The following is a 25,912-nucleotide window of genomic DNA, read 5'->3' on the forward strand; positions in this document are numbered from 1 at the left end:
CCATCGTTCATCCATATATTTATATGTACTGTACATATTCTCATTCACACCTTTAGATTTGTGTGTATTAGGTAGTTGTTGGGGAATTGTCAGATTGCTTGTTAGAAATTACTGCACTGTCGGAACTAGAAGCACAATCAACATCCTAATCAACTCTATGCAACTGAGATGTGTCACGCTGCATGAGGTAAATGGTGGTCACACCAGATACTGACTGGTTTTCTGATCCCACGCACCTACCTTTAAAGTATCTGAGACCAACAGATGCATATCTGTATTCCAAGTCTGGAAATCCATGGATTAGGGCCAAATACATTTATTTAAATTGACTGATTTCCTTATATGAACTGTAAACTCAGTAAAATGTTGCATTTCTATTTTTGTTCCGTATAGTTACATAAATAGATACACTAGCCTATTAGCCACATTATGACTGACTTGTGATCATTTCCCTTGCGAGTTGGATTGTATTGACTTTCATAGCTTAAATTACACTCGTCTGTTTTTGGCCAAAATCTTGAGTCATTGAAACTAAAACAGTGTATCCCAACTGGGTGGAGGCAGAAAACAATGTACAAGGCCACCTGATAGCAATATTTGTTGTACTACCAAGATATGTTCTGGTGAATTATATTAATCATGCATTGAACTGTATCCATCTATTCTGCCAACAATGCCTTACTACATATCATGGAATTTTGAGTCAAATAGAACCTATTTTTAAAACCTTGTATGAAGTTGGTTTTGTAGAATAATCTGGGAATTTGATATGACTGACTAGGATTGTGTTTGATTCATAGCTATGTTGTTGTCGTGTTGTGTTGCTACCATGCTATGTTGGTGTCTTAAATCTCTCTTGTCGTGATGTGTGTTTTGTCCTATATTTTTTTTATCCTAGCCCTCGTCCCCGCAGGATGTCTTTTGGTAGGCCGTCATTGTAAATAAGAATTTGTTCTTAGCTGACTTGCCTAGTAAAATAAAGGTTAAATAAAATATTAAATAAATAGCTGCCAAGTAGTTTAAACGCTGTCAGTTTCACTTCAAAAGCAGAGTGTTTCCTGTCTGCTTTAGAACAGTGTGACCCCCCTGTGGGTGTGCGCATGCTCCTGCCTCTCCCAAGCCATTACTCCATCTTAATGAGCCATCCACATGCCCATGACACACCCGTCAACCCTAATCAAATTGTTTGCATGGAGCCCTGCGTCTGCCTCATCTCTCTCCTACACCCTGAACCCACCTCCCTGGCGCACCACACCGCTTACTTCTCTCAAACAACAGCTGTAGAACCCGATGCTTTGTTTCTATTGACCGTTCACATCAGATCTTTTTCAGAGCGGTTCTGATTGGTCAAAATACCAATTTGTGAAAAAGATCACAATTGGACTACCTGTCTAAACGCAGCCAAAAAGATAACTTTGACATGTGTACAAAACATTAGGAATGCCTTCCTATCAGAACAGCCTAGACTCGTCGAGGCAATGGACTCTACAAGGGTGTTGAAAGTGTTCCACAGGGATGCTGGCTGATGTTGACTCCAAGGCACAGTTGTGCAAAGTTGGCTGGATGTCCTTATGGTGGTAGACTATTCTTGATAAACACGGAAAACCGTTCGAGCTTCAAAAACCCAGCAGCGTTGCAGTTCTTGATACACTCAAACCAGTGCGCCTGGCACCTACTACCATACCCCGTTCAAAGGCACTTAAATCTTTTGTTTTGCCCATTCACCTCCCGAATGTCACGCATACACAATCCATGGCTTCGTCTTCTTCTTTTATGATATAATGGCAGCCCGCAATCTAACGTTAAAGGTGCATGCCGCCACCTACTGTGCTGGAGTGTGTTGTCAATCACAGTTTACAACATTTCGAGATCCTAACTCAGTACTTCTGAGAAAATAAAAAAGAGCCCTAATAACTTCTAATAGATCCTTCCCTTTCCCCAAAATCCCTTCCAAACCCCCAAACCCCATCCAACCTCAATAACCCTACACTTCAATCTTTCCCTCTCTTTAACATAGTTACAACAATATAACAACACATGCTCCACCGTTTCATCAAACATACACTCCAGACACAAACCATTCACATGCTTGCCAACCAGAGGTAATGATGAGTTCAATGTACAATGTCCTAAGTGCAATCGAGCAAACACCACCTCTTCCTTCCTAATCTGACACTTGAATCTTGGTCCACCGACCTTTCTTTGGAGGGCATATAAAATGCCAGCCTTTGTGCTCAGAGTCCCATCGCTTCTGCTACACATGATCAAATATATTTGTCTTCACCTCTACCCAGTGGTACATTAATATAAATTATCTCGTTTCAAAGCTCTTTTAGTTAACTGGTCTACAATGTAATTCCCTTCCACACCCGAATGTGCTGGGACCCAGCAGAATCTCACTACTATACACATTCTCTCAATTCTCCATAATAACATTAATACCTCCAATAGTAGATCACTCCTATTAGATTTAGCAGATGATAAACTATTCAATACAGACAAAAAATAATTCTAACAGGTTTTAATTTCAACAGGTTGTATGTCCTCCACCCACTGGAGGGCAACTATTATCGGCAACAGTTCAACTGAGTATACTGTCAGTTCATCTGTTAGTCTTCTACATATCTGCAGATCAAATTCAGGAAGGTAAACGCCTGCTCCTGTGCCTCCACTATCTGGGTCCTTGGATCCATCTGTAAAAATGCATAAAAACTTCAACCAAATTCATTGTCAACCAGTTTCCTTATATCACTGACTTCAGTCCAATCTTTCCTTTTTCTTTACCAAGATTAGATCCAATCCATGTCTTAGTTTTCTCAAAGTTTAAAAAGCCTTCTTTAACCTGTCTCCTCCCCTTCATCTTCACAAATTGAAGTGGATATAACAAGTGACATCAGTAAGAGCTTTCACCTTGCTTCAACTGATGTCCTGGAAAGAGCAGGTGTTCCTAATGTTTTGTACACTTGGTGTATGCATCCTGAATGATGCAGTTCATCTTTAGCCCTTTGGGACCTCATTCAGCCTTTTTAATGTACGTGTTGTGGGAAATTATGAGTAGTTTATTTTGATAAACATATTTTAGTATGACTAATTTCAAGTTGTTGAGAGGTCACAGCTGCCAACATTTCCAGTACTGTTCACCACAGGTCTTTATGGTGATACAGTTCCACCTACAGTGTCCCTAAATGACTGTGGTGTGTCGATTGACTAATTAAGTAAAAACTTCCTCAGACTAGATTAGTCAATTAATTGCCAAGATGCATAATCCACAAGCTTTCACAAATGGTTAATGTGAGTTTCCATGCACGAACAGAGTAGCCTACCATGTATGAGCACTTTATAAATGAAGTAACCATCGTTACTATTGTCATTAAAATTAAGGCCTTTTAGTAGGGTGTAGGCCGTACAATTCTGATCTTTGCCCAATTATTGGGAAAATATCTGTTTTGATTAGTCAAGACACCAATTAGGGGCAAAAGATCCGAATTGGGCTGTGACACGCTGATTACGTTTAGACAGGCAGCCCAATTCTGATATTTTTTTTCCATGAATTGGTCTTTTGAACAATCACATCAGATATTTTTACATTGCATCTTTTTCAGAGCTGATCTGATTGGTCAAAAGACCAATTAGTAAAAATAATGTAAGAATTGGGCTCCCTGTCTAAACACAGCCATACAAACCTTTGCCTATCAAGGATGTTACTGTACCTGTATAGTTAAATGTACTGTTATTTTATATAATCCGGCTAATCTAGACAAGTTCCTCAAAGTTGAAATATTAATGGAAGACAGTCATTGCATTCATCAACCTACATGCTAATTAATTGGATTATTGTTACTTTATAGACGCGAATATGCCTTCTTTTCACTTCAGTGTTATGAATCATTGGCATACATGAGAGCCTCTCTCTGCGCATGTTTGTTCTTAGTAAATTAGTCCGTTTTTTTTTTTACGGGCGGTTCAAAGTCTCGCAATTATATTATGTTTTAATGAAGACATCGCGTTTATCGAATATTGTATTTCACCGAATCGGATAATTTTTTTCCAGATATGTAGATACTCTTTCTGAGCAGAGCGAAGGGAAACGGCGTTCCAGAGCCAGCTGTCATATGTGTTTATTTCCAGAGAGGTCGGTGGCTGTCAACGTGCCTTTCTTCCGTCTATCTACGGACTGTGCTGCGCCATTGAAATTCTGCACGTCAGGCACAATTTGCCGTGCTTTGGCTTGAAGTTCGCAAAATTGTGACAAATTTTGTCCGCGTTTTTAGTTTGTAATTTAGATAGCTGCCTTCACATACTGCAGTGTCGCGTGGAACGCGCGTCGAGGACGTAGTCTAGAAAGTTTCCTTGTATTTTAATTCAGTGGGACGCGCTTCGTTTATACTTTTTTTTTTTTTAAATCGTACTTGTTGGTTAGGCACGGTCTTCGCAATGGGTTGTCATTCGTAAATGACATTTTATACTTTGGGCTCAACTTTGTTTGTTTTTTTACTCACTCAGTCGTGTGTTATAGCTAGCAATTATTGAAAAACGTTAATAAAAAGTTAGCGTTTTGAAAGGTAGTTACGTAACGTTAGCTAGCTGCCATTGTGTGGGCGAGTTTGGCGAAACTTGTGAAAGCGAGGTAACGTTGCAAGTAATCGAACAAACTTTAAAAACGTGTGTTTAAAAATTATAAATATTTTATTTTCAAGTTTACTTGTTTACTTGATAAGTGTATTATCTTTAAATTGATTCGATAGTCAAGCGGACGTGTGTTTTTGACAGATTTTTCGAGTTCAGTCCAGTTTGTCTTTAGAGGGGCGTTTACCCCGAAGTGTCAAACTAGCTGCCCGGACTCAGTTTGCTACATGTATGTGCACAAGCTAATATGTAGCTAGCTATGATATTATTTAACGGTCAATGATTGTTCTAACGTTATTGTACTGCATCATAGCAAGCTTTTGGTAATGTCAATGCTTATATTCTCCTTGAATTTTTATAGCGAATTCATGTTTTCTTGTGCTTAATGTCTGATTTTACATCTAGCTAGCAAGCTGAATTCGGTGCATTGCTAGCAAACGTACATGGCTATTTTTTTGACGGCAGCTACTTTCTTTTAATGTTTGACACCCCCAGATATTTAGATTTGTTAGATTAAGTGATCAGGGAAATAACAGCGCACGAAATGGCTATGTCAAGGCTTTTTAACTAGCTAACGTTTGCTATATTTCCGTCTCGCGTGGAAAGTAGAAAGCCATTCAGCTAACGTTGCACGATAAATATTGGCTTTGAAGACTGTTCGGAAACCATAGATCTCATAATTCCAGCAAACTCGAACTGGAGATGAACTAGCTTGGAAAACTCCCAAGTTTTGATACAGGTAACATTAGCTAGTCATGTAATCAAATGTGTCTTTTGATTGCATCTTCTTTGTTGTATTTATATATATTTAAAGTGATCTTAAATTATTAAACTAGTTATATCTGCCTGCCATGCATCCTGTATATAACGTTACAACATAAGTTTAGCATGTATTTTTATTGTGGAATGATTTAGCTATAAGGTAGTGTGATCCCTGTGCTATTGCTTCTGTAGTTCGACGCCCACCATATCAGTGTAAAATGAGGCGACTCAGTGCTGTTAGAGCATTATATCACTGTCGACCCCTGAGCCCATTGATTATTTCATTAGCCATACTAGCTAAGCTTAATAGACGTACTTTTGTTTTTAATTAAGGTCTGATAATCACTTTCTCCTGTTTGACTTGATGCAATTGCCGGTCGCAGCCAACAGGTTGCACCACTGCGGCGCTTCGTTTAGCTAGTACAACTGGACATTACTGCGATAACTAAACCGTTTTTGCGCCCAATCACAGACGTCCAGATAACTGTTAAAGCTATAGAGCGCTCCATTTTATTCGTAGCTAAATTACACTTGTATTCTGATTTTTGTTTTGTTTTATGTAGAATGTGAGATTCTAAGATCAATCAATAATAACGGCTATGGACATAAGATATGATGTGCCGCTGGTATAAAAATAGTGATTGAACTGAACGAGAATGTTTAGTTCAAGGTAACGTTTTCAGATGAAATATAAACATTAAATGAGCGAACATTAAATCCGAGAACAACATACTTGCTGTTATGTATAAATACAGTGCCCTCCGTAATTATTACAGATACAGCGAAGCATTTAAAAAAATCTTTATTTGGCTCTATTACCTAAGGTTTGGAGTTGAAATCAAACAATGACTATCAGGTTAAAGTGCAGACTCATCCATATCGTGTGAACCGTTTAGAAATTACAGTACTTTTTGTACATAGTCCATTTTAGGGGACAATAAGTATTGTGACACATTCACTTAAATGTTTGTTAAAGTAATAAGTTAAATATTTGGTGCCATATTCCTTGCTCACTGTGACTACATCAAGCTTGTGACAACACATTTGTTTGATGAATTTGCTGTTTGTTTTGGTTGTTTCAGATAATTTTGTACCCAATTAGATATTAATGGTAAATGTATTGTCTTTTTGTACATAAGAATAAATGTTTCTAAACACTTCTATATTAATGTGGATGCTACCATGATCAAAGATGATACTGAATGAATCATGAATAATTATGTGTGAGAAACAAAAATATCATACCTGAGAAAAATGCAAACCTCTATTGTAATGGTGAGAAGTTAGCATCTCTTGGGGGTATGATATTTGTGCTTTCCCACATCATTCATTCAGGATTTTCCATAATCATGGTAGCATCCTACACTAATGTAGAATGTTTTTTAAATTTTTGTATTTTTTTAACCTTTATTTAACTAGGCAAGTCAGTTAAGAACTAATTCTTATTTTCAATGACTGCCTAGGAACAGTGGGTTTAACTACCTGTTTAGGAGCAGAACGACAGATTTGTACCTTGTCAGCTCGGGGGTTTGAACTTGCAACCTTTCGGTTACTAGTCCAACGCTCTAACCACTAGGCTACCCTGCCGCCCCAATAACAAACATATTATTATTTACAATAAAAATGACAGTACATTATTTTTACTAGGCACAAAATAATCTGAAACGCAACCAAAATAAACATTTGTGGTGTTACAAGCTCAATGTAGTCATTGCATGCTATGAATGTGGGACCAAATACTTAATTTTTTACTAATTTAATACACATGTATGTGAATTTGTCCCAACTAATCTTGGTCACCTAAAATGGGGAGCCAATATTCAAAAACGGTTCACCCAATATGGATGAAAATACCCTCAAATTAAAGCTAACAGTGTGCACTTTAACCTCAGTCACTGTTTGATTTCAAATCAACATTTCTGGAGTATAGAGCCATAGGAAGAGTTTGATAGGCTCTACATTAATTTAGAAAGCTTCACAAGGCAACAACATATTCTAAGTCCGCTATCCAACCAACAAGAAAATTATAGGGGATACCTAGTCATTTGCACAACTGAATGCATTCATTCAACCAAAATGTCTTACGCATTTAACACAACCTCTCCGAATCAGAGATGTGCGTGGGCTGCCTTAATCGACATCCATGTCATCGGGGAGCAGTTGTTGTTGAGGGATAACTGCCTTGCTCAAGGGCAGAACGGAAGATTATTTTTTTCACCTTTCGGTAACAGGCCCAACACTACGCTAGGCTACCTGCTTAAAGTAAGATTGAGTGTTCAGAGTGACCTGCCTAAGAAAAATAGCCATTCTTTAATAACCACAGTGAATAGGCATAATATATCAGTTAGCTTGTTACAGTCACAGCGAACATTATTGAAGAAATGGCATTAAGTATGATATATGTCTGATATATTTTCAATGGTTATGGGGAAAAGCATTTAGCAATGTTTGAATTTAAGCTAGTTGAAGGTCATGCTAAGTTATGTATTCTAGTAAAGTGGTCCTTCCTTCTTAAAATACAGGCAAAGCCTGGGAATGCCAGTCTGAAGACTTGCTCCCAATCTGTACAGTTGAGAATCCCTCAGGGTGACTTTCTGTTTATCACAGTTTTTATTATTAGATAAATAAAGGTTCAATTTTATTTTTTATTTTTATTTTTTAACTAGGCAAGTCAGTTAAGAACAAATTCTTATTTACAATGATGGCCAAACCCGGACAATGCTGGGCCAACTGTGTGCCGCTCTATGGGACTCCCAGTTATGGCCGGTTGTGATACCGTATTAAGGTTAACACTCTTTCAAAGTTCTACATTATAGCCTACACCTCTGTTTTCAGGATTTGAGGTCTTTTTACTAGTTTATTGGTAGCCATCTTGTCAGTAAAAACCCATGTGGCTACAACATTGCAGTATTGTCCCCCACTATTAAATCGGGGAGGGAACTGTGGATCGGTCTGTCTGTTCATTAGTCAGATGCGATATCTGACAGCACTTGACAGCCTGATTTTGTGCAAACTTAGGTGAATGATGCGTCTTGCCATAGATCTGGGATTTAAAAAAATATATACTCTGATTGGCCCAAGGCGGGAGCTTTAGTAACTCAATCAAATCAAAGTTTATTTGTAACGCCTGCAGAATACAACAGGTATTTCACCTTACTGTGAAATGCTTACATACAGGCCCTAACCAAGAGTGTGATTTTTTAAGTTAAAAAAATAGGTATTAGGTGAACAATGGATAAGTAAAGAAATAAAAACAACAGTGAAAAATAACAGAAGCGAGGCTATAAACAGGCACCGGTATGTCAGGCTAATTGAGGTAGTATGTACATGTAGGTATGGTTAAAGTGACTATACATATATGATTAACAGAGAGTAGCAATAGCGTAAAGGTGGGGTGGCGGACAATGCAAATAGTCCGTGTAGCCATTTGATTACTTGTTCAGGAGTCTTATAGCTTGGGGGTAAAAGCTGTTGAGAAGCCTTTTGGTCCTAGACATGGTGCCCCGGTACCGCTTGCCATGCGGTAGTAGAGAGAAGAGTCTATAACTAGGGTGGCTGGGGTCTTTGACACTTTTTAGGGTCTTCCTCTGACACTGCCTGGTGTAGAGGTCCTGGATGGCAGGCAGATTTGCCCCAGTGATGTACTGGGCCGTACGCACTACCCTCTGTCGTGCCTTGCGGACGGAGGCCGTGCAGGTGCCGTACCAGGCAGTGATGCAACCAGCCAGGATGCTCTTGATGTTACAGCTGTAGAACCTTTTGAGGATCTGAGGACCCATGCCAAATCTTTGAAGTTTCCTGAGGGAGAATAGGCTTTGTCATGCCCTCTTCACAAACTGTTTTGGTGTGTTTGGACCATTCTAGTTTGTTGGTGATGTGGACACCAAGGAACCTGAAGCTCTCAACCTGCTCCATTACAGCCCTGTTGATGAGAATGGGGGCATGCTCAGTCCTCCTTTTCCTGTAGTCCACAATCATCTCCTTTGTCTTGATTATGTTGAGGGATAGATTGTTATTCTGGCACCACCCGTCCAGGTCTCTGACCACCTCTCTATAGGCTGTCTCGTCATTGTTGGTGTTCGGGCCTACCACTGTTGTGTCGTCGGCAAATTTAATGATTGGGTTGGAGCTGTGCCTGGCCATGCAGTCGTTGGTGAACAGGGAGAACTGGAGGGGACTGAGCACGCACCCCTGTGGGGCACCAGTAATGAACTGAAATTTGTGAGTCACACCAGAGAGGAAGAGGCAAAGCGAGAGGTGTAACTGGTCTCAAATCTGTCTTCTCCTGCAGGAGGTGTTTATATCACTTAACATCTGAGTTGTGTACTTTATTTTTGAGTTGCGCCTGTTGTTCACATGCTTATCTGCCCTCTCATTGGATAGAATAGTTACACCTGATCTTGCCTCCTACCTTCCATCTTTGAAGACATTTCTTGTTGTTAGAGCTGCCACTTGAGTATTTTGTCAAGATAATGGATAATCTTGGTCACACACAATAACTGAAATGTGTTAGTCATGCGATATCTCAATTGGCACAAAGGTAGAAACTGCATCATTCGTGCGGGATGACATGTTTACTGTTGCTGTCATATTGAATCAGTCACGAAGCCAAGAGAGGTGTGATTGAAATTATTGCATTGTATAGGAACATTTGTAAATAACACAGTACCCATTTCTATTCAGACATGTTTTTTAAATATTTTTTTATCTATAACGTTGGTGTGCATTTGAATTATAATTCTGGTGGTTTTATGAATTTAATTACAAGCTTTTTCTAAACCAGTGCTTGCATTCCTGTGTGTGTCAAACAGGATCAAGATATGGATCCAGGTGGACTGAAACACAGCAAGGACAAGGGCTTGGCTTTCGGTAAACTCTCAGAGAGCAGTGTAGAAGGAAGCTTCTCGGGTGACACAGGTGATTCCAAGTCCACCACATCAACCTCCATGATGCATCTGCCAGGCTCCAGACCCCAGCCACCAGCCAGAGACTCCGCCAACGGACTGAATGTCACTACGACTCAGATGGAGCTCTCCACAGGGGGACTCACTATAGAGGAGGCTGAAGTGAAGGTAATGGAGAAGGCCCTTAGAATGCAGCAGCCACAGAAACCGCAGCAGAACCAACAGCTGTTTGAGAACTTTGCTCTGTTGGAGGCGAGTATTGCAGATTTGAATCGATCCAACACCCCAGGGAGCTCTGTACTTGGACGCCCTCATGACCTTTTCTCTCTGAAAACGGAGAACTTCTCACCCATGGATAAAGACAGGCTTGACATGGGGTCAGTCAGCTTTGGACAGTCACAGAAGGACTTGGATGTCAACGAGAGGCTCCTTGGCGACAATACAATGGACATTCTGCAGGATTTGGACTTGCCTGCCTCTCTGTCTGACCTGAATGAGTTTTACGTGTCTGACGAGGCTGCTTTCCTTTCCTCCCTGTCAGTGGAGGATGTCCTGCTCGAGGACGGCAACATGGAAACCAAGCCCATAGACTGTAGCAATGGGGGAAACGGTACAAATGTGGACAGCGCGGACCAGCAAAAGCAACTTCTGGAGCCAGGTGTCTCCATGCCTGTCATCAAGACGGAGGAGGATGCTGACACCTCCTTCATCCAACTTTGCACCCCAGGGGTCATCAAGCAAGAGAATGATCGTCGGAGCTATTGTCAGATATCCAGCCTGGACTTGCCTAGTACCCACAACGTGGCGGGCTCCATCATCGGGCCGAGTTACCCCTATGGAGCAAACACCTCGACGGCAGTGAGTCTTCAGCAGGATCAGAAGCCTGTCTTTGGCCTGTATCCCCCACTGCCCTCGGTCAGTGACAGCTGGAACAGAGGCAACGGATACGCGACTGGATCAGGGATGTCGAGCTCATCTTTTCCTGTCGGCTTCAGCAGGTAGGTTACTCATGACCCATGGATTTAATCTAGGCGATTGTGCACTTTTGAATGGTTAATGATTTATGAATAAGTATGTATTTTAAGAATATAAATAGATTTTTTTATTTCAACATTTTACATCCCTGAATGTGAAATGTTCTTTTAGAGATGCCTTTGTAAGCCATGATAATTGTCTTAACCTGTTTGGTGCATTACATTAATCACATGTTAGTTTTATACAGATTTTTTTCGGTTCAGTTTCACACAATTCCAAGCTTTGTTGTTTAGTCTATTATAAAAAGGAAAGGACTGAATGTGTCTGTGAAGGAGACATGCTACTTTTTTTTTCTCAATCTGAATTGATCTGGCACACATCAAGCTCTGAACTTGTTGCATGCCGTTGCTTTCTTGCAAATGCACTCATTTATTAATGAATCGATTAGTCAGGATGTGTTGTCAGCTGGGAGGCCACATGTACAGAACTGTTTTGCTCTGTTGCTTTGCTGTCTCAGACCTTTTTTTCAGCACAAACACATCAGCCCCTCTGAGTTCTCCTTGAATTTGAGTCCTTGGCCTTTGCTACGCTTAAAGGCTCTGCTTGGTCAATCCGTCGACTGCAGTGGCCCTACAGCATTTACGGTGATACGTCCTCTACAGAAGTCGCGCATAAAGCTGTTGTCAAATAATTGAGTTTGTGTTTATACCCCCACCTACCATCGACCAACCATGTCAATGCGGAGCTATATGGAGCCCTCCGCATTTGTTACAAAATCTGAGAGGTGCATGTTGACACGGTACGTAGCTTGATTTGGCTTCTGCATGCCTTTTGGAGGCTACGCAATTGCGTCACACCCTCCATACGAAGCCTCCGGCCACATTTAACGGATCGAGCATAAATTGTCTTTCACTGTGTATCAGGAGGGTTGATACTGGGGGAGGACGGATGCGACAGTACATAACTGCACATTTATTGACTGCATGTACAACAGCAGAGGCTAGAATTTAAAGGGTAATATGTCATTGGTCATTAAGCACTTGAGCAAACAAGTATATTTTGCTTCTGTGCTGTGTTTGCTCAAGCTGCTGCTCTTTCAGAGATTTAAAATGGACACAATTAGTTTTGACTTGCTGTTTTTTCCCCCCCATGTATCGCGCTCTAATCATGTCACAATGTGAGGGCTCATGGTACGTTTGTCAGAAGATCTTTAAAACAGCTTTTCTTAAAATATGGGTCTGCGACCATTAATGGTGGGTTGAGATGTCAACATAAATTTATGATTATTTAATTAATTACTACTATCCACAAGTTCTTAATACGCACAATCTTCATGAAATGCAAATACAGCGATGAGTTTCTCTCTTGGTTTCATACCAACTTTTGAGAAATAATGAGGAGTGCCCACAATGTGTTTGGTGTGGGGGATGTGCTCAAAACAAGCAAATTAAAATGACATGTCCTTACCAAATATACACAGCAGGGCAGTAAACTCAGGGAGTTCTTTCAGAACAGGGCATAATTTAATTTTCATTTTGAAATGTTTTATTTAACTAGGCAAGTCTGTTAAGAACAAGCTCTTATTTACAATGACGGCCTACCGGGGAACAGTGGGTAGCTCAGGGATTCGATCCAGCAACCTTTCAGTTACTGGCCCAGCGCTCTAGCAAGGTATTGTTGTCATTTTATAATGGGTGATAAGCAGAAGTAAGGGAGTACGATCTCTCATAGAAGTAGCTGTGTGTTTCCCCTTGTACACAGCTAATAGCTAGCTAGTAAAAGCAAGCTTGCTAGCTACTGATAACAGTACATATGAAGTAACAGTACTTTTGAAGATTAAAAATGATCAGGCCTCTTGTTCATCTTACTGTAGAAATAATTGTTGAAAACAAGTTTGTTGCTGGTAAAATACAAGTAATACCTTTTATTCTAAACAGGAAAAACTGTTTGAAGCAAGATGCTTTTTGAGGCATACACAGTTCTAGGTGTCTTTTCTACAGCAGGAAGCGGTCTGCCTGACTGACTGAAGGCAGATGTTCTAATCCACTTTGGCACCACATACCTGTGAGTCAGTGTTCTCAGCTGGCGTACTTAAAAAAACAAGCACAGAAACCATCTCAATGCTGAGCATGACCTCAGTGTTGCACTGTCATACTGAGCCCAGAATAGACATGCTTGTTGAAAACTTCAACCAGCCACACACCTCTCATTAGGACTGTGTGTGTTTTCTTGTCTACATCTGTGATGTGATCAATCAGTTTATAGCCACAGTTTCAACCTAGACAGATATTTAAGTGTTCCCCCCCCCCCCATTAAAAAAAAAAAAAAACCCTCTTTATATGGATATTTCATTTTGTATTTGTTTTAGGCATTTGGGCATTGAAATGTACCGATCGTATGGTTGCATGTTTAAATAAGCATGTATCCCAGGAACACACAGAATTTGTCATTTGGGTCCCAGGCTGAAAAAGTTTAAGAACCCCCTGCTCTAAGATTTAAACAACTTTTTATATACTTTTTAAATATTGGCTTTTGTCCTAAGCTAACATACAGTATTTGTTTCTCAGTGAAATGTTTGGAGATGGGCATGTTCTCTGAGTTCATAGGGAGTACAGTGCTGCAACAGGCTTTCCCATCGAAAGGAATTTCTACATATATTGTGAAATTATCAACAGTTTGTTAATAAGCAAGACACAGTTGACTAATTTTTCCTATTGCCTCAGGCATTTGACATATCTCCAATGTGATTTTCGAAATGGCCTATAATTGGATTTTAAAGGGGAAATTTGGGCATCAGTTTTTTGGACTGAAATGAAAGTTTAGGCATAATATTGCATTCTTCCAGATGAAATGTTTCTGAGTGCGTGTGTTAACAATACTTTTATTTAAAAAAAAAAAAAGATATATTTTTTTAAACAGTTTGAGCAAGCATGAAAGATGGATTGACTATTTCATGTCTGCTTTCCTTTCTACTGTTATTTTACTGGTGCTCTTGAAATGTGTTATTTATTACCTAACACTTATTTTTAACTGCATTGTTGGTTAAGAGCTTGTAAGTAAGCATTTCACTGTAAGGTACCTGTTGTATTCGGTGCATGTGATAAATCAAATTCGATTTTCATTTTCTCCATTAACTTTTGATGACATTTTCAATACCATCTATTCACAGTGGCATTAACAAAACAACATAGGTCTGTAGACTTAAAGTAATCCAAATATAGATTCTTGTAATGAAAATACAATAAGGAGGGTTTCTTTCCGTGATGCCGGACAACGTGACCAGATTTAAATTTACTGTCCTTTTGAGAAATTTACCTGACCCATGTGTTGCGTGCTTAGCCCGTTAGTGCGTCCACCCACAGTGCTCAGAATGACAGAAATCACATTTAGATTCAAACCATGCAACTCCTGTAATGAAGCAGCCAATAAAATGAATATTTTCTAACATTTTCCAAAATGCAGTTTGAGGGAAAACACCATTCTGAACAGTGCACCTGATGCGAGCGGTTCTAAATGTAACAGAGATGAACGTCTGTTAGAGGGTGAATCTGAAGATGCAACTATTGTGCCTTTTTAGCTTCTAGACATCAAAAGAAAGTTGATATGAAAACCAATAGAACAGGAGAGAAATGGCGTACCAGGAAGTGTTTTATAAAATGGTTGGATTTTGCCAAGGCTACTTTGAAGCAGGGTAAGATATGCTTCAATATGAAGTAAAAGATTCAGGTTTCAAAGCTTTTCTTTTTCTCAAAATGCATACTGCCTTCAGCACGCATTGTGAAGTGCTGATAGCCTGCCTAACGTTGCCTGCACTTGACTGTCAACTGGGAGGCGCGCTTCAATTACCAGTTGCAAAATAAAAATAGTAGCTCTTTTTAATTGTGGACATCCACTGTTTTTAACACGATTTGCATTTACAATTGATACAAGTATGATAGTTGTGTTGGATAAATGGAAATGCTTGATCACTAACAAAAATACACACGGCAATTGTGGTTGGACGGTGTCCAGATTTTCATATCCTCATAGAATAAGGCTGTAACATAACAAAATGTGGAAAAAGTCAAGGGATCTGAATACTTTCCAAATGCACTGAGCTTGTCTGATGCTTTAAGCACACTGTTCTGATTAAATACTTAAGACACACATGGATCAAGGAAAAAGTCTGATGGTCACACTGTTAATAAAAATGACTGAGTGCCTGTTTGACTATTGCACGTTGTCTTGCTTTTCTCCTCACTGCAGCTGTCTTTACGTGAAACATGTAAGCATCACATGCATGTGACCAATAGGGCCTGACACAGCCTATCATAATCACATCAAGAAAGTGGTTATACCAAACTCAACACAGTAATGTGAGAAAGAAACTGGAAACGCGTGAATGTTTACTAGTTGCTCGGGGAAGGGGAAGTCAGATCTGTGGAAGACATTTCACTTAGTTATGGAAACTAAGTGGGTATACACTAAAGGGGGTATACACTAAAGGGAACACTTTAACAACACAATGTAACTTCAAGTCAATCACACTTCTGTAAAATCAAACTGTCCACTTAAGAAGCAACACTGATTGACAAATTTCACATGCTGTTGTGCAAATGGAATAGACAACAGGTGGAAATTATAGGCAATTAGCCAGACACCTCCAATAAAGGAGTGGTTCTGCAGGTGGGGACCACAGACCACTTCTCAGTTCCTATGCTTCCTGGCTGATGTTTTGGTCACTTTTGAATGCTGGTGGTGCTTTCACTCTAGTCGTAGCATGAGACGGAGTCTACAACCCACACAAGTGGCTCAGTTAGTGCAGCTCATCCAGGATGGGACATCAATGCGAGCTGTGGCAAGACGGTTTGCTGTGTCTGTCAGTGTAGTGTCCAGAGCATGGAGATACTACCAGGAGACGTGGAGGAGGCTGTAGGAGGGCAACAACCCAGCAGCAGGACCGCTACCTCCGCCTTTGTGCAAGGAGGAGCAGGAGGAGCACTGCCAGAGCCCTGCAAAATGACCTCCAGCAGGCCACAAATGTGCATGTGTCTGCTCAAACGGTCAGAAACTGCACGAGGGTGGTGTGAGGGCCCGACGTCCACAGGTGGGGGTTGTGCTTACAGCCCAACACCGTGCAGGACGTTTGGAATTTGCCAGAGAAGATTGGCAAATTCGTCACTGGTGCCCTGTGCTCTTCACAGATGAAAGCAGGTTCACACCTCAGACCCCTTGTGAGACCATATGCTGGTGCGGTTGGCCCTGGGTTCCTCCTGGGTCCCTCCTAATGCAAGATAATGCTAGACTTCATGAGGCTGGAGTGTGTCAGCAGTTCCTGCAAGAGGAAGGCATTTGATGCTATGGACTGGCCTGCCCGTTCCCCAGACCTGAATCCAATTGAACACATCTCCCTCAGGAGACGATCCGCCACCTCATCAGGAGCATGCCCAGGCATTGTAGTGAGGTCATACAGGCACGTGGAGGCTACACACACTACTGAGCCTAATTTGGACTTGTTTTAAGGACATTACATCAAAGTTGGATCAGCCTGTAGTGTAGTTTTCCACTTTAATTTAGAGTGTGACTCCAAATCCAGACCTCCATGGGTTGATACATTTGATTTCCATTGATAATTTTTGTTTGATTTTGTTGTCAGCACATTCCAACTATGTAAAGAAAAAAGTATTTCATAAGAATATTTCATTCATTCAGATCTAGGATGTGTTATTTTAGTGTTCCCTTTATTTTTTTGAGCAGTGTATATAGTAACCTGTGTATACATGTATGACTTTGGAACAGTGTAAACAGCACTAAATAAGTGCACCGGAGAGTCTGGTCTAATGAGAAAAATAAGGTATATAACACCTTTATTACAGCAGACTGAGCAGTTGCATGCATTTGTGAATTGCGGTATATTTATTGTTTAGGCTAATTATTCAAAGCTCCCTTTTGTTAAACTAAAATGCTTGATTGCATTTCAAAGCAGGAATGTCTCCTATGCTGTGAGATGGCATGAACAAATTAATAATTGATACAGTATATTGAAATATAGGCCTAAGTTATAGTATTAAAAATAAACAGGATGTCCTCTTAGGCCTACAGCTCGATGGTGGTTATCCAAGGATACTATACAAAGCTTACTAATGACAAAATTAATTTATTGTGATTGTAACAATATGAAGGAGATCAAGAAAAGAGGTTATGGGAGCGAGAGCTGCGTACATATGTGACAAACCGGTGCTGTTAGATTATATTTATTTTTATGCTTGTTTGGAGTAGTGTAAACATTGCTAAATAAATTATAAGTAATACCAGTCTGTTCTAACACTTAAAAAAAATAATAATAATTGGAGCCTTGGCTTGGTAATCAGTAGGCTATTAAACACATTTAAACAGGCAACAGAAGTAAGATCTGTCTTCTTTCTGCAGATATATGGATTATTTATAAAGACAGTTAACATTCTATTGTCGTCCAACATCAAATTTCTCGTTATGAAAAAGTATTAAACACAAAAACGACAGGCTGGATGACGTCAGCAGTCTGGTAGTCCAAAATAGCATAACGGGTTTATTGGCGTTTAAAATATACTACATTTTTAAAAACAGATTGACATACACTAATCTAGCAAAAACTAGGCAAATGAAAGCAACTTTCTGAACAATATTTTGGTTTGTTTCTAGCTAGTTAGCTAGCTAACGTGAAGTTAGCTGGCCAGCCAGTTCACATAATGTCCATGTCCTATAGCTGACAACGTCTTAACTTTTTAGTGGATTTGTATTCATTATTACAGGAAAATAAACTCAAAACAAGGTCATTATTTACACGTTAATGGCTCGCTAATTACAGAAAATAGCTTTCGGTTGTGAGTGTGATGAAATAAAAGCTAGCTTGCTAAACAATGAACCATAATCCCAGCTCATAACGAACTACCCTCTATGAATCTACAGGTAGCTAATGCTAACCACCAATTAGGTTCAATGTTAGCTAGCCAACATTAGGCTATAACTAGCCATGCAATGGCTCTGAGATACAAATAATATTACTTCATACATGTAACGTTAGCGCGGCAGCCAGCTAACGTTAGCTAGCATAGCTAACAGTATGCTTTAATTTGCAATAATTACTTTCTGACCAAATTAGAGACGTATCTGAAAAATGTAGCGAGCTAGACTCTTACCCGTATACATGGATGAATGTTTCTCCTCTGTCACAAATGCCATGGTTGCCCTTAGTTTGAAGATGAAATCTGGAGAGAGGTGTTTTATACACCAGCTTTCTGTGTTCTTTTTTTACTCCCTCCGCATTTGCAATCAAACACCTGAATTTTTGCCATCTCCTTAGCGATCACATTCTGCTTTCACAGGGCATTACAATGATTTCAAAACTCTGTACTCCAGAAGGTGGAGAGCCTTAGCAATGCTTTTTTTTGTTGCAGTTTTTCATGATATCTTTAAAAAATAGCTGCGTCAGAAAGGATTACCTACACATACCGAGCAGCTCATGCTATAGACAGAAGCATGCTACATGGCAGACCAATCTGAACATCTCTTGGAATGTCCAGCCCATCATTATCTCAGTCAATCATGACTAACGGGAAGGTTCCTGTCTTTCCGTGGCTTAACCAACTAGGCTCTTGATTTTATTTGTATTTACATGTGCCAAACAAGTTTAAGGCTCATGAAAGTTTACATATTTCGGAAGGCATTTCTACCAAAAGTGCATTTTAATTTAAAGAAAACTATAAAAAATTAAGTTGAAATGCCTCTGTCAAATACTCCTGTCAAGTAGAGACGCGCGACATACGACTAGTTTCCTTAAACTAGTCACATTTAACAGTTAGGCTATTGATTTATAGACGTAATTCAATTAGGGTTTCTTCTCTCAATTTTCATGTACAATTAGGCTAAGGCAAGGACTGTTTCCTTGTCCCTGCTGCTGCTGCCTCTGCCGCATTGTTCTCAATTCTGATATGCTTGTTAACTTTACTGTTATGCATATAGCAACATAGGGAATGGTTCTATGATTCTTTCAGCACCGTCTGTATCCAACGTGGGAGAAAGCGCATTTGTTGTAAAATAATGTAAGGGTTGCACCATTATTTTTACATAAAATAACCATAAACAATTTCAGTATCATGTCTTAGATTGATGGATTGTGCCATGCCCTTGCAATGGATATGTACTCTGAGACCAGTGCAAATCAGTCAGGTGTCTTGTGCTGCATAATTTAAAAAAGATAAATAATTGCTACTTGCTCGACTAAAATAATCTGTCATCCAACAGCCTATCGACCAGTGACTAAATGGGGTCAGCCTTAGACTGGCTCAAATGTCCTGGGGAACTAAAGTAAGCTTCATAAGGTATCTACAAATATTCAAATAATACAAAATAAAACAACTTAAAAATAAATAGTTTTGACAGTATTGAAAAACCATCCAGTGGCTATTTCCATGTAGCCCGGTATACCGCCCAAGCCTAATGGCAATTTATTTTCACTAAAATACGCAAATTAACCTGAAGGATCTGTAGGACCAGGGATCATCTGTAGGACCTGGGATCATCAACTAGATTCAGCCGCGGGCCAATTATTTTCTTGAAGGAATGGTCAGGGGGCCAGAACATTATTACAAATCATTGTAAATTGACCACAAGAAGCTCAAACATAATAATTTCAAATCACTTTTGTTTTTTTAGTAATAAAAATGTAACATTTAAAACTTGGGGGGGGCAAATAAAATCACCCAAGGGCCAAATTTTGACCGGTAGTGTACATGGAATACTGGTCACTTTTAACTTCTCTAGGGTAGGGGGCAGCATTTGGAATTTTGGATGAAAAGCGTGCCCAAATTAAACTGCCTTCTACTCAGGCCCAGAAGATATGCATATCCTATAATTGGTAGATTTGGAATGAAAACACTCTTAAAGTTTCCAAAACTGTTAAAATAGTGTCTGTATTACAGAACTGATTTAGCAGGTGAAAACCTGAGAAAAATCCATTCAGGAAGTAGGTAGTTTTCTATTCAATGCCATAACCGTGTCCATTGACTTTGGACTCAAATTGCAGTTCCTATGCCTTCCACTAGATGTCAAGTCTTTAGAAATTGTTTCAGGCTTGTATTCTGAAAAATGAGGGAGTAAGAGGAGTCTGACTGAGTGGACCCTGCTGTGTCACAGAGCTTTTTCATGCACACGACCGAGAGAGTGCCTTTCTTGTTTACCTTTTATGTTGACGACGTTATTGTCCGGGTTGAAATATTATCGATTATTTAGGCTAAAACAACCTGAGGATTGAATATAAACATCGTTTGACATGTTTCTATGAACTTTACGGATACAATTTGGATTTTTTTGTCTGTCTGTTGTGACTGCGTTTGAGCCTGTGGATTACTGAAAATGCGCGTTTTCGGATATAAAGAGACTTTATCGAACAAAAGGAACATTTATTGAATAAATGAATGTCTTCTGAGGGCAACCATATGAATTTTATCTCTATTTCTGACTTGTGTAACTCTTCTACTTGGCTGGTTACTGTTTGTAATGATTTGTCTTCTGGGCTATGTTCTCAAATAATTGTAAGGCATCCCACACCCTAGAGAGGTTAATAATGGTCATTTTTAACAATGGAACACTGGTCACTTATTAATGGTCACTTATTTGTGTGTATATACTGTATTATATTCTACTGTTTTGGACATTGCCACTCTGACATTGCTCGTCCTAATATTTTTTTATATATATTACTTTTAGATTTTTGTGAATTGTTAGATATTACTGCACTGTTGGAGCTAGGAGCTAGGAACACAAGCATTTCGCTACACCCGCAATAATATCTGCTAAATATGTGTATGTGACCAATAAAATCTGGTTTGCACTCATGATGACTGTGGTCACACAAGCCTTAAGAAATGTGTTTTGGAATACAAATAGACTGCTTTGTTTGGCATGAACTGGCAAATGTTCCTGACCAACCGGTTCATTAGGTTCATCATTATTAATCATAACCTCACATGAAAATATCTTGAAAGGGATCCATACATGTGGAAAGATGTTGCAACTTTCGATACAGCAAAGGAAACCAAAATCTGGCATTTTGAAGATAGAGTCAGTCAAATATGGACCCAGAATCTTAGTGGCTCTACTGCAGGCCACATTACAGCTGATAAAACTGGTGTAGCCAGCAGCCTACTTGCATGGTCAGGAGAGTTTTAATTATTGGTTAATTATCTGCATACTTAGTGTTTTGTAAATCAGGCTACGTTGGCCCTGTTTTCTGCTATTTTGTTATGGCATCAAGCTCTGGCTTTGCCAGCTGGCCATAGTTTGTCTTTTTTGGAACCAGTATGCAACTAAAAGTCATTGTTAGACTCAAGCGGGTGTTTAACATATTGGGGAAAATAATTACATCTTGGTGTAAACTGCTCAATTTACCAGTATTGATTTTTCTGCTGTTTATTTCCATGGCACTTTACAGTTCCTGCATGGTGATATCAAGCTAACTTTCTTTAATGGATCCTCAGTGGCCAGCTCAGTAGCTTATGAATTTATGTGTCTTTGGACAATTCCACGACTGGTCCGCAATAAATAACTTTGTCTTTCTTCTACTTCCCCTACAGTGAATTCTGAGTTTTGTTTAAACTTGTTTTCCAATCAGAGTATCAAGGTAAAGGAATTTCCTGCCCTGAATTCCAGTAGTGCTCCGATATTGGTCTCGGAACTGAAGTGAGAGGAGTTGAAGGATTAGTTTGTGTCTGTCTTCCTGGCTGTTCTTCCCTTTACACAGATGCCACCATATGCCGTTTTTGAAGTCTTTGTTAAGATTCTGTTGATCTAGAACAGAGGGATGGGCAACTGGCAGCCGGATCAATTTCCTTTATTTATTTTTTTTTTTTTTTTTGAGGGGGATTCAGTCTGTCTCAACTTACTGTTGAGAGTTAGAATAGTAGAATAGATAAGTTGCAATTTTCGAAATTTGGTTGTGCATCAGCATCTTTTTATTTTGTCAGTCTTTGACAGCCACTCAATTAACCCATGTCAGCAGTTTATTTAAAAAATCTTTATGGTTTAGTGGCCAGCTAATTTACCAATCTAAACTTGTAGTAGTCATGAACAAATTACCGACTGATGGGCCCCTATTGATCTCTACCCTTTGTCAAAATGTGTATAATTTTACAAAAAAAACAAGTGGTAGATAATGTTTTGCTCGGAAGGTGACAATTTTGCTTAGTGCCCTCAAAACGCTAGGGCTGACTGATGGCATGTGTGGATACGCAGACCCGCGAGTGACTGCGGCCCCTCATGAGTTCCAAATAATTTGTTATTTTTTGGGGGCCCTAGAAGGAATGTTCTGATCAACTCCTTGGCTCCATTTGATTGGGTGGTTTCTAGTCTGCTAGTCCCGGGTGAGGAAGGGTCAAACTGCCAGGGATCGTTTTCCTTTATGGTTCTGGCAGAATTACGACCAACATTAGCAGCTGCTGGAGGGAATTATACTTACCCTCATGGCCTACTTCTTCTAGCTTAAGTTTTTATTTTGTGAGATGCAGAGATCTGTTGAAAAATCCTTATAAACACATGATCACAAGGCAGTGATTTTGAATTGTATTCTCGTTTGTTTTTCTGCTGTGAATTAGGGCAGCTGTACAGATGATTAGAAATTCAGTTGTGTGAAAATGTATTTGTTTGGTATTTCGTTTTTCAATAGGCTGTGAACTCATTCATCACGCTGCACTGGAGTAGCATCAGCATCCACCAGCTGCCTCCTTTTCGGAATCCATTCCACAGATGAGAATATTCCAGAATTCACTTAAAAGGATATTTACAGTTAACTGATTTGATGTACCTTTCCATTTGCAGTGCCTTCAGTTCCACTGGTTCCTCTTTCGGCGATGTCAAGTGTTTTTCGATCAGGATTTGTGCTCTTAAAAAGTTGACCCTGTGACTGAGGCACTGACTGTAAAGTATAATATTCATATGCAATGGAAGTACTCATAAAACAAATGACCGTTCCTCTCAACTTTGAACGGAAGGGGAAAAAGGTTATTTCTATGTTCATAACTGACCCCCCCTGTAGCCCTTAAGACTAGCAGGCTTGTACGGTAAGGCCCTTCAGTTGGACGGATATCCATGTCTGCTGCAGGGAAGGGCACTGTAACAAATCCAACTGGCGCACACAGGCTACTGGATTTGGAGCATACCAGGGCACTTGGCATCAGCTCGCAGGCTGGAATTTCCTCACTTGAAATGTTTGTGTGGAATGCAGTGCTCTGCCACTGTGGTTATCAAACTTGCCCGTCTCTGGAGAACGTCTTCTCCTGGTAGTCTCCAGGTGCATGTGAAGACGTTATCCATACCTTGGGTGTGTGTCATTCCTTTACCTCAGACGCTGTCACATGATTACTGTACCTGTTGCTGTCGTAAATTATTTACTTCGTCAAGGTTATATGAATTGTTGTTCATATCTTACTGTATGTCATTGTGGTTTAGGCGGTCTAAGTGTGATAGTCACTGTTAATGACCACAACTGATTCTAAAGCAGGCGAAGTAAACTTTCCTGGCTACCCAAACTCCTTACACCAGCCAGACACTACACCACTCCCATGGTCGCTTAGTTTATTCTATGCAATGAGTCTGCCTCTGAGTACCTCCCCGATGCTTTTCGTGAACGCAAACACATTCTAACCATTCTGATTGGTCCCAAAAACCGATGGGTTGGGTCATAGCCAGAACAAATATGGGTAAAGCATTATTTTGAAAAGAATTGTCATTGGCTTTGATACTCTGATTTGGTTAGAGATGATCCAATCGCTGATGACTTTTTGTACAACACCAATTGTTTTGACGTCACCTCAAACGACTGCAACGGTGGCCGTGTCAAACTGAATTATGTAGTGAACAGGGAGGCAGTTAAACCCATGTGATTTTAATGTAATGCTCTTAAGAGCAAGCCTAACTTATATATTTTTACTGTCTGAAGTTTGCGGATTTGTTGACATCCAGTAATTTCTTTATCTATACTTGGATACAGTAACTTAGATCTATACTTAAGCAATAATTCCTGAGGGGGTGTGGTATATGGCCAATATACCATGGCTAAGGGCTGTTCTTATGCACGAAACATTGCAGAGTGCCTGGACACAGCCCTACTAGTGGTATATTGGCCATGTAACACAAATCGCAGAAGTGCCTTTTTGCTGTTATAAACTGGTTACCAATGTAATTAGAGCAGTAAAACTAAATGTTTTGTCATACCTGTGGTATACGGTCTGATATACCATGGCTGTCAGCCAATCAGCATTCAGGGCTCAAACCAGCCAGTTCATAATTACTGATAGGTAGTAACCATTATCATTTACGATGAGGAATGTAACTGTTAGGCCTATAGCGTGACGTGTCACCAACTGTATCTGAAACGGCTAAATGTGTCATACTATAATGGCCTGTCAACTGGTTGACTAGAGACATGAGGGTTGAGTTGTGGTGTGTGTTTGTCGGTTTGTGCCTCCTGCATTTGTTTTGAGATTTGCTCTCTTGCTGCTGGGCATGGCATCAAGGCAGCAGTTCCTCATGCAAAGTGTTCCATTCTCACGCTACAGGGCTGAATCACAAGGCTTGGGATGGCTGACTGGCCCCTTTGTGCCTCTCTCAAGGGCTCCTACTGTATGTCGCTCTTGTAATCATTAATGGTCATCCTCCATCCAGAATGGTCAACTATGATTTTTATTTTTAATCCCTATTGATCTCTATTTTTAATAATTCTTGGCTCAAACACTACTGCTACGTTTCAGCAAGGTCTCGGTTCACTAATGATTGGCAGGCTTGATTTGTTGTCACGCCCCTCTGCGATGTATTTTTATCATCTGTTACTGAACCCGTCTGACACTGATTAACAGAGCACAGAGCTCTAAACCGAGACACACCTCACACTCTCCTTAGGAAAAGAGTCCTTACCTCATTCCTTACAACCGAACGAGGCGATTTCAATGTAATAGGCCTATTTGGAAAAATAAAAATGTCCCACCATAAATGTTACATACTATGTTATGTCCATCAGGCGTTCGGCCAGCATAGATTTGAATCCGTTGAGTGCGACTTCATTTGGGTGAATATGATGGTCAATAAACACACAACTTTGCTTTGGCTGCAGCACCCCAATGTGCAGTAGGCTAGAGATGAGGTTTGCATGAATTTGAAAATCATTAGCTCATCCTTTTTATGCTTGTGTGTGAATATTTGGCAGTCAAAATGATGGATGGCGTTACACTTTTAATGTCAAAGCTTCAAAAAGGAAGGCAATCTGTTGGTTAACGATATCTATGATATCCATTATTTTTCTTCCCTTACCACAGATGCTTTGAAAAATGTTCAGTGTTTTCACCTGACTCTCTCATGGATACTTGGTAGTTCCATCATTATCCATAGAGGCCATGGAGACTGCATGCATAACTGCATAAACACAATGACAGATGGAGACATGCAGTTGGGCAATATGAATGTAACAAAGGGATTCCTCCATTCTGTTGTGAGTGACTCATTTTAAGGGGTTTGTAAGAAGGTGAGCTTTCCTTTTTTGGGAGATGTTGAATTTTGCACTTGCCTGTGAGCAGCTGCAAACAGAATGGTTTGTACCAAGTTTTAGGGAAATACATATTACTGGAAATGTTAACCAC

At 39.9% G+C, this 25,912-nt stretch overlaps 1 protein-coding gene across 4 annotated transcripts in view; it reads left to right on the plus strand.

The window, feature by feature from the left end:
* The first annotated feature begins 3,976 nt into the window (after positions 1-3,976).
* LOC118372874 (glucocorticoid receptor) overlaps positions 3,977-25,912 on the plus strand; it is a 112,162-nt gene continuing 90,226 nt past the window's right edge. For 2 of the 4 annotated variants that reach the window (XM_035758898.2, XM_035758900.2), the window contains exons 1-2: positions 3,984-5,365; positions 10,200-11,290. In XM_035758898.2, the coding sequence (XP_035614791.1) occupies positions 10,209-11,290 (1,082 nt within the window). In that variant the 5' untranslated portion in view covers positions 3,984-5,365; positions 10,200-10,208. Of the gene's footprint in view, positions 5,366-10,199; positions 11,291-25,912 lie in introns of all 4 variants that reach the window. The other 2 variants (XM_035758901.2, XM_035758899.2) reach the window with 2 other exon arrangements.

The sequence above is a fragment of the Oncorhynchus keta genome, chromosome 11 (assembly GCF_023373465.1).
Source record: "Oncorhynchus keta strain PuntledgeMale-10-30-2019 chromosome 11, Oket_V2, whole genome shotgun sequence".
Lineage (NCBI taxonomy): Eukaryota > Metazoa > Chordata > Actinopteri > Salmoniformes > Salmonidae > Oncorhynchus > Oncorhynchus keta.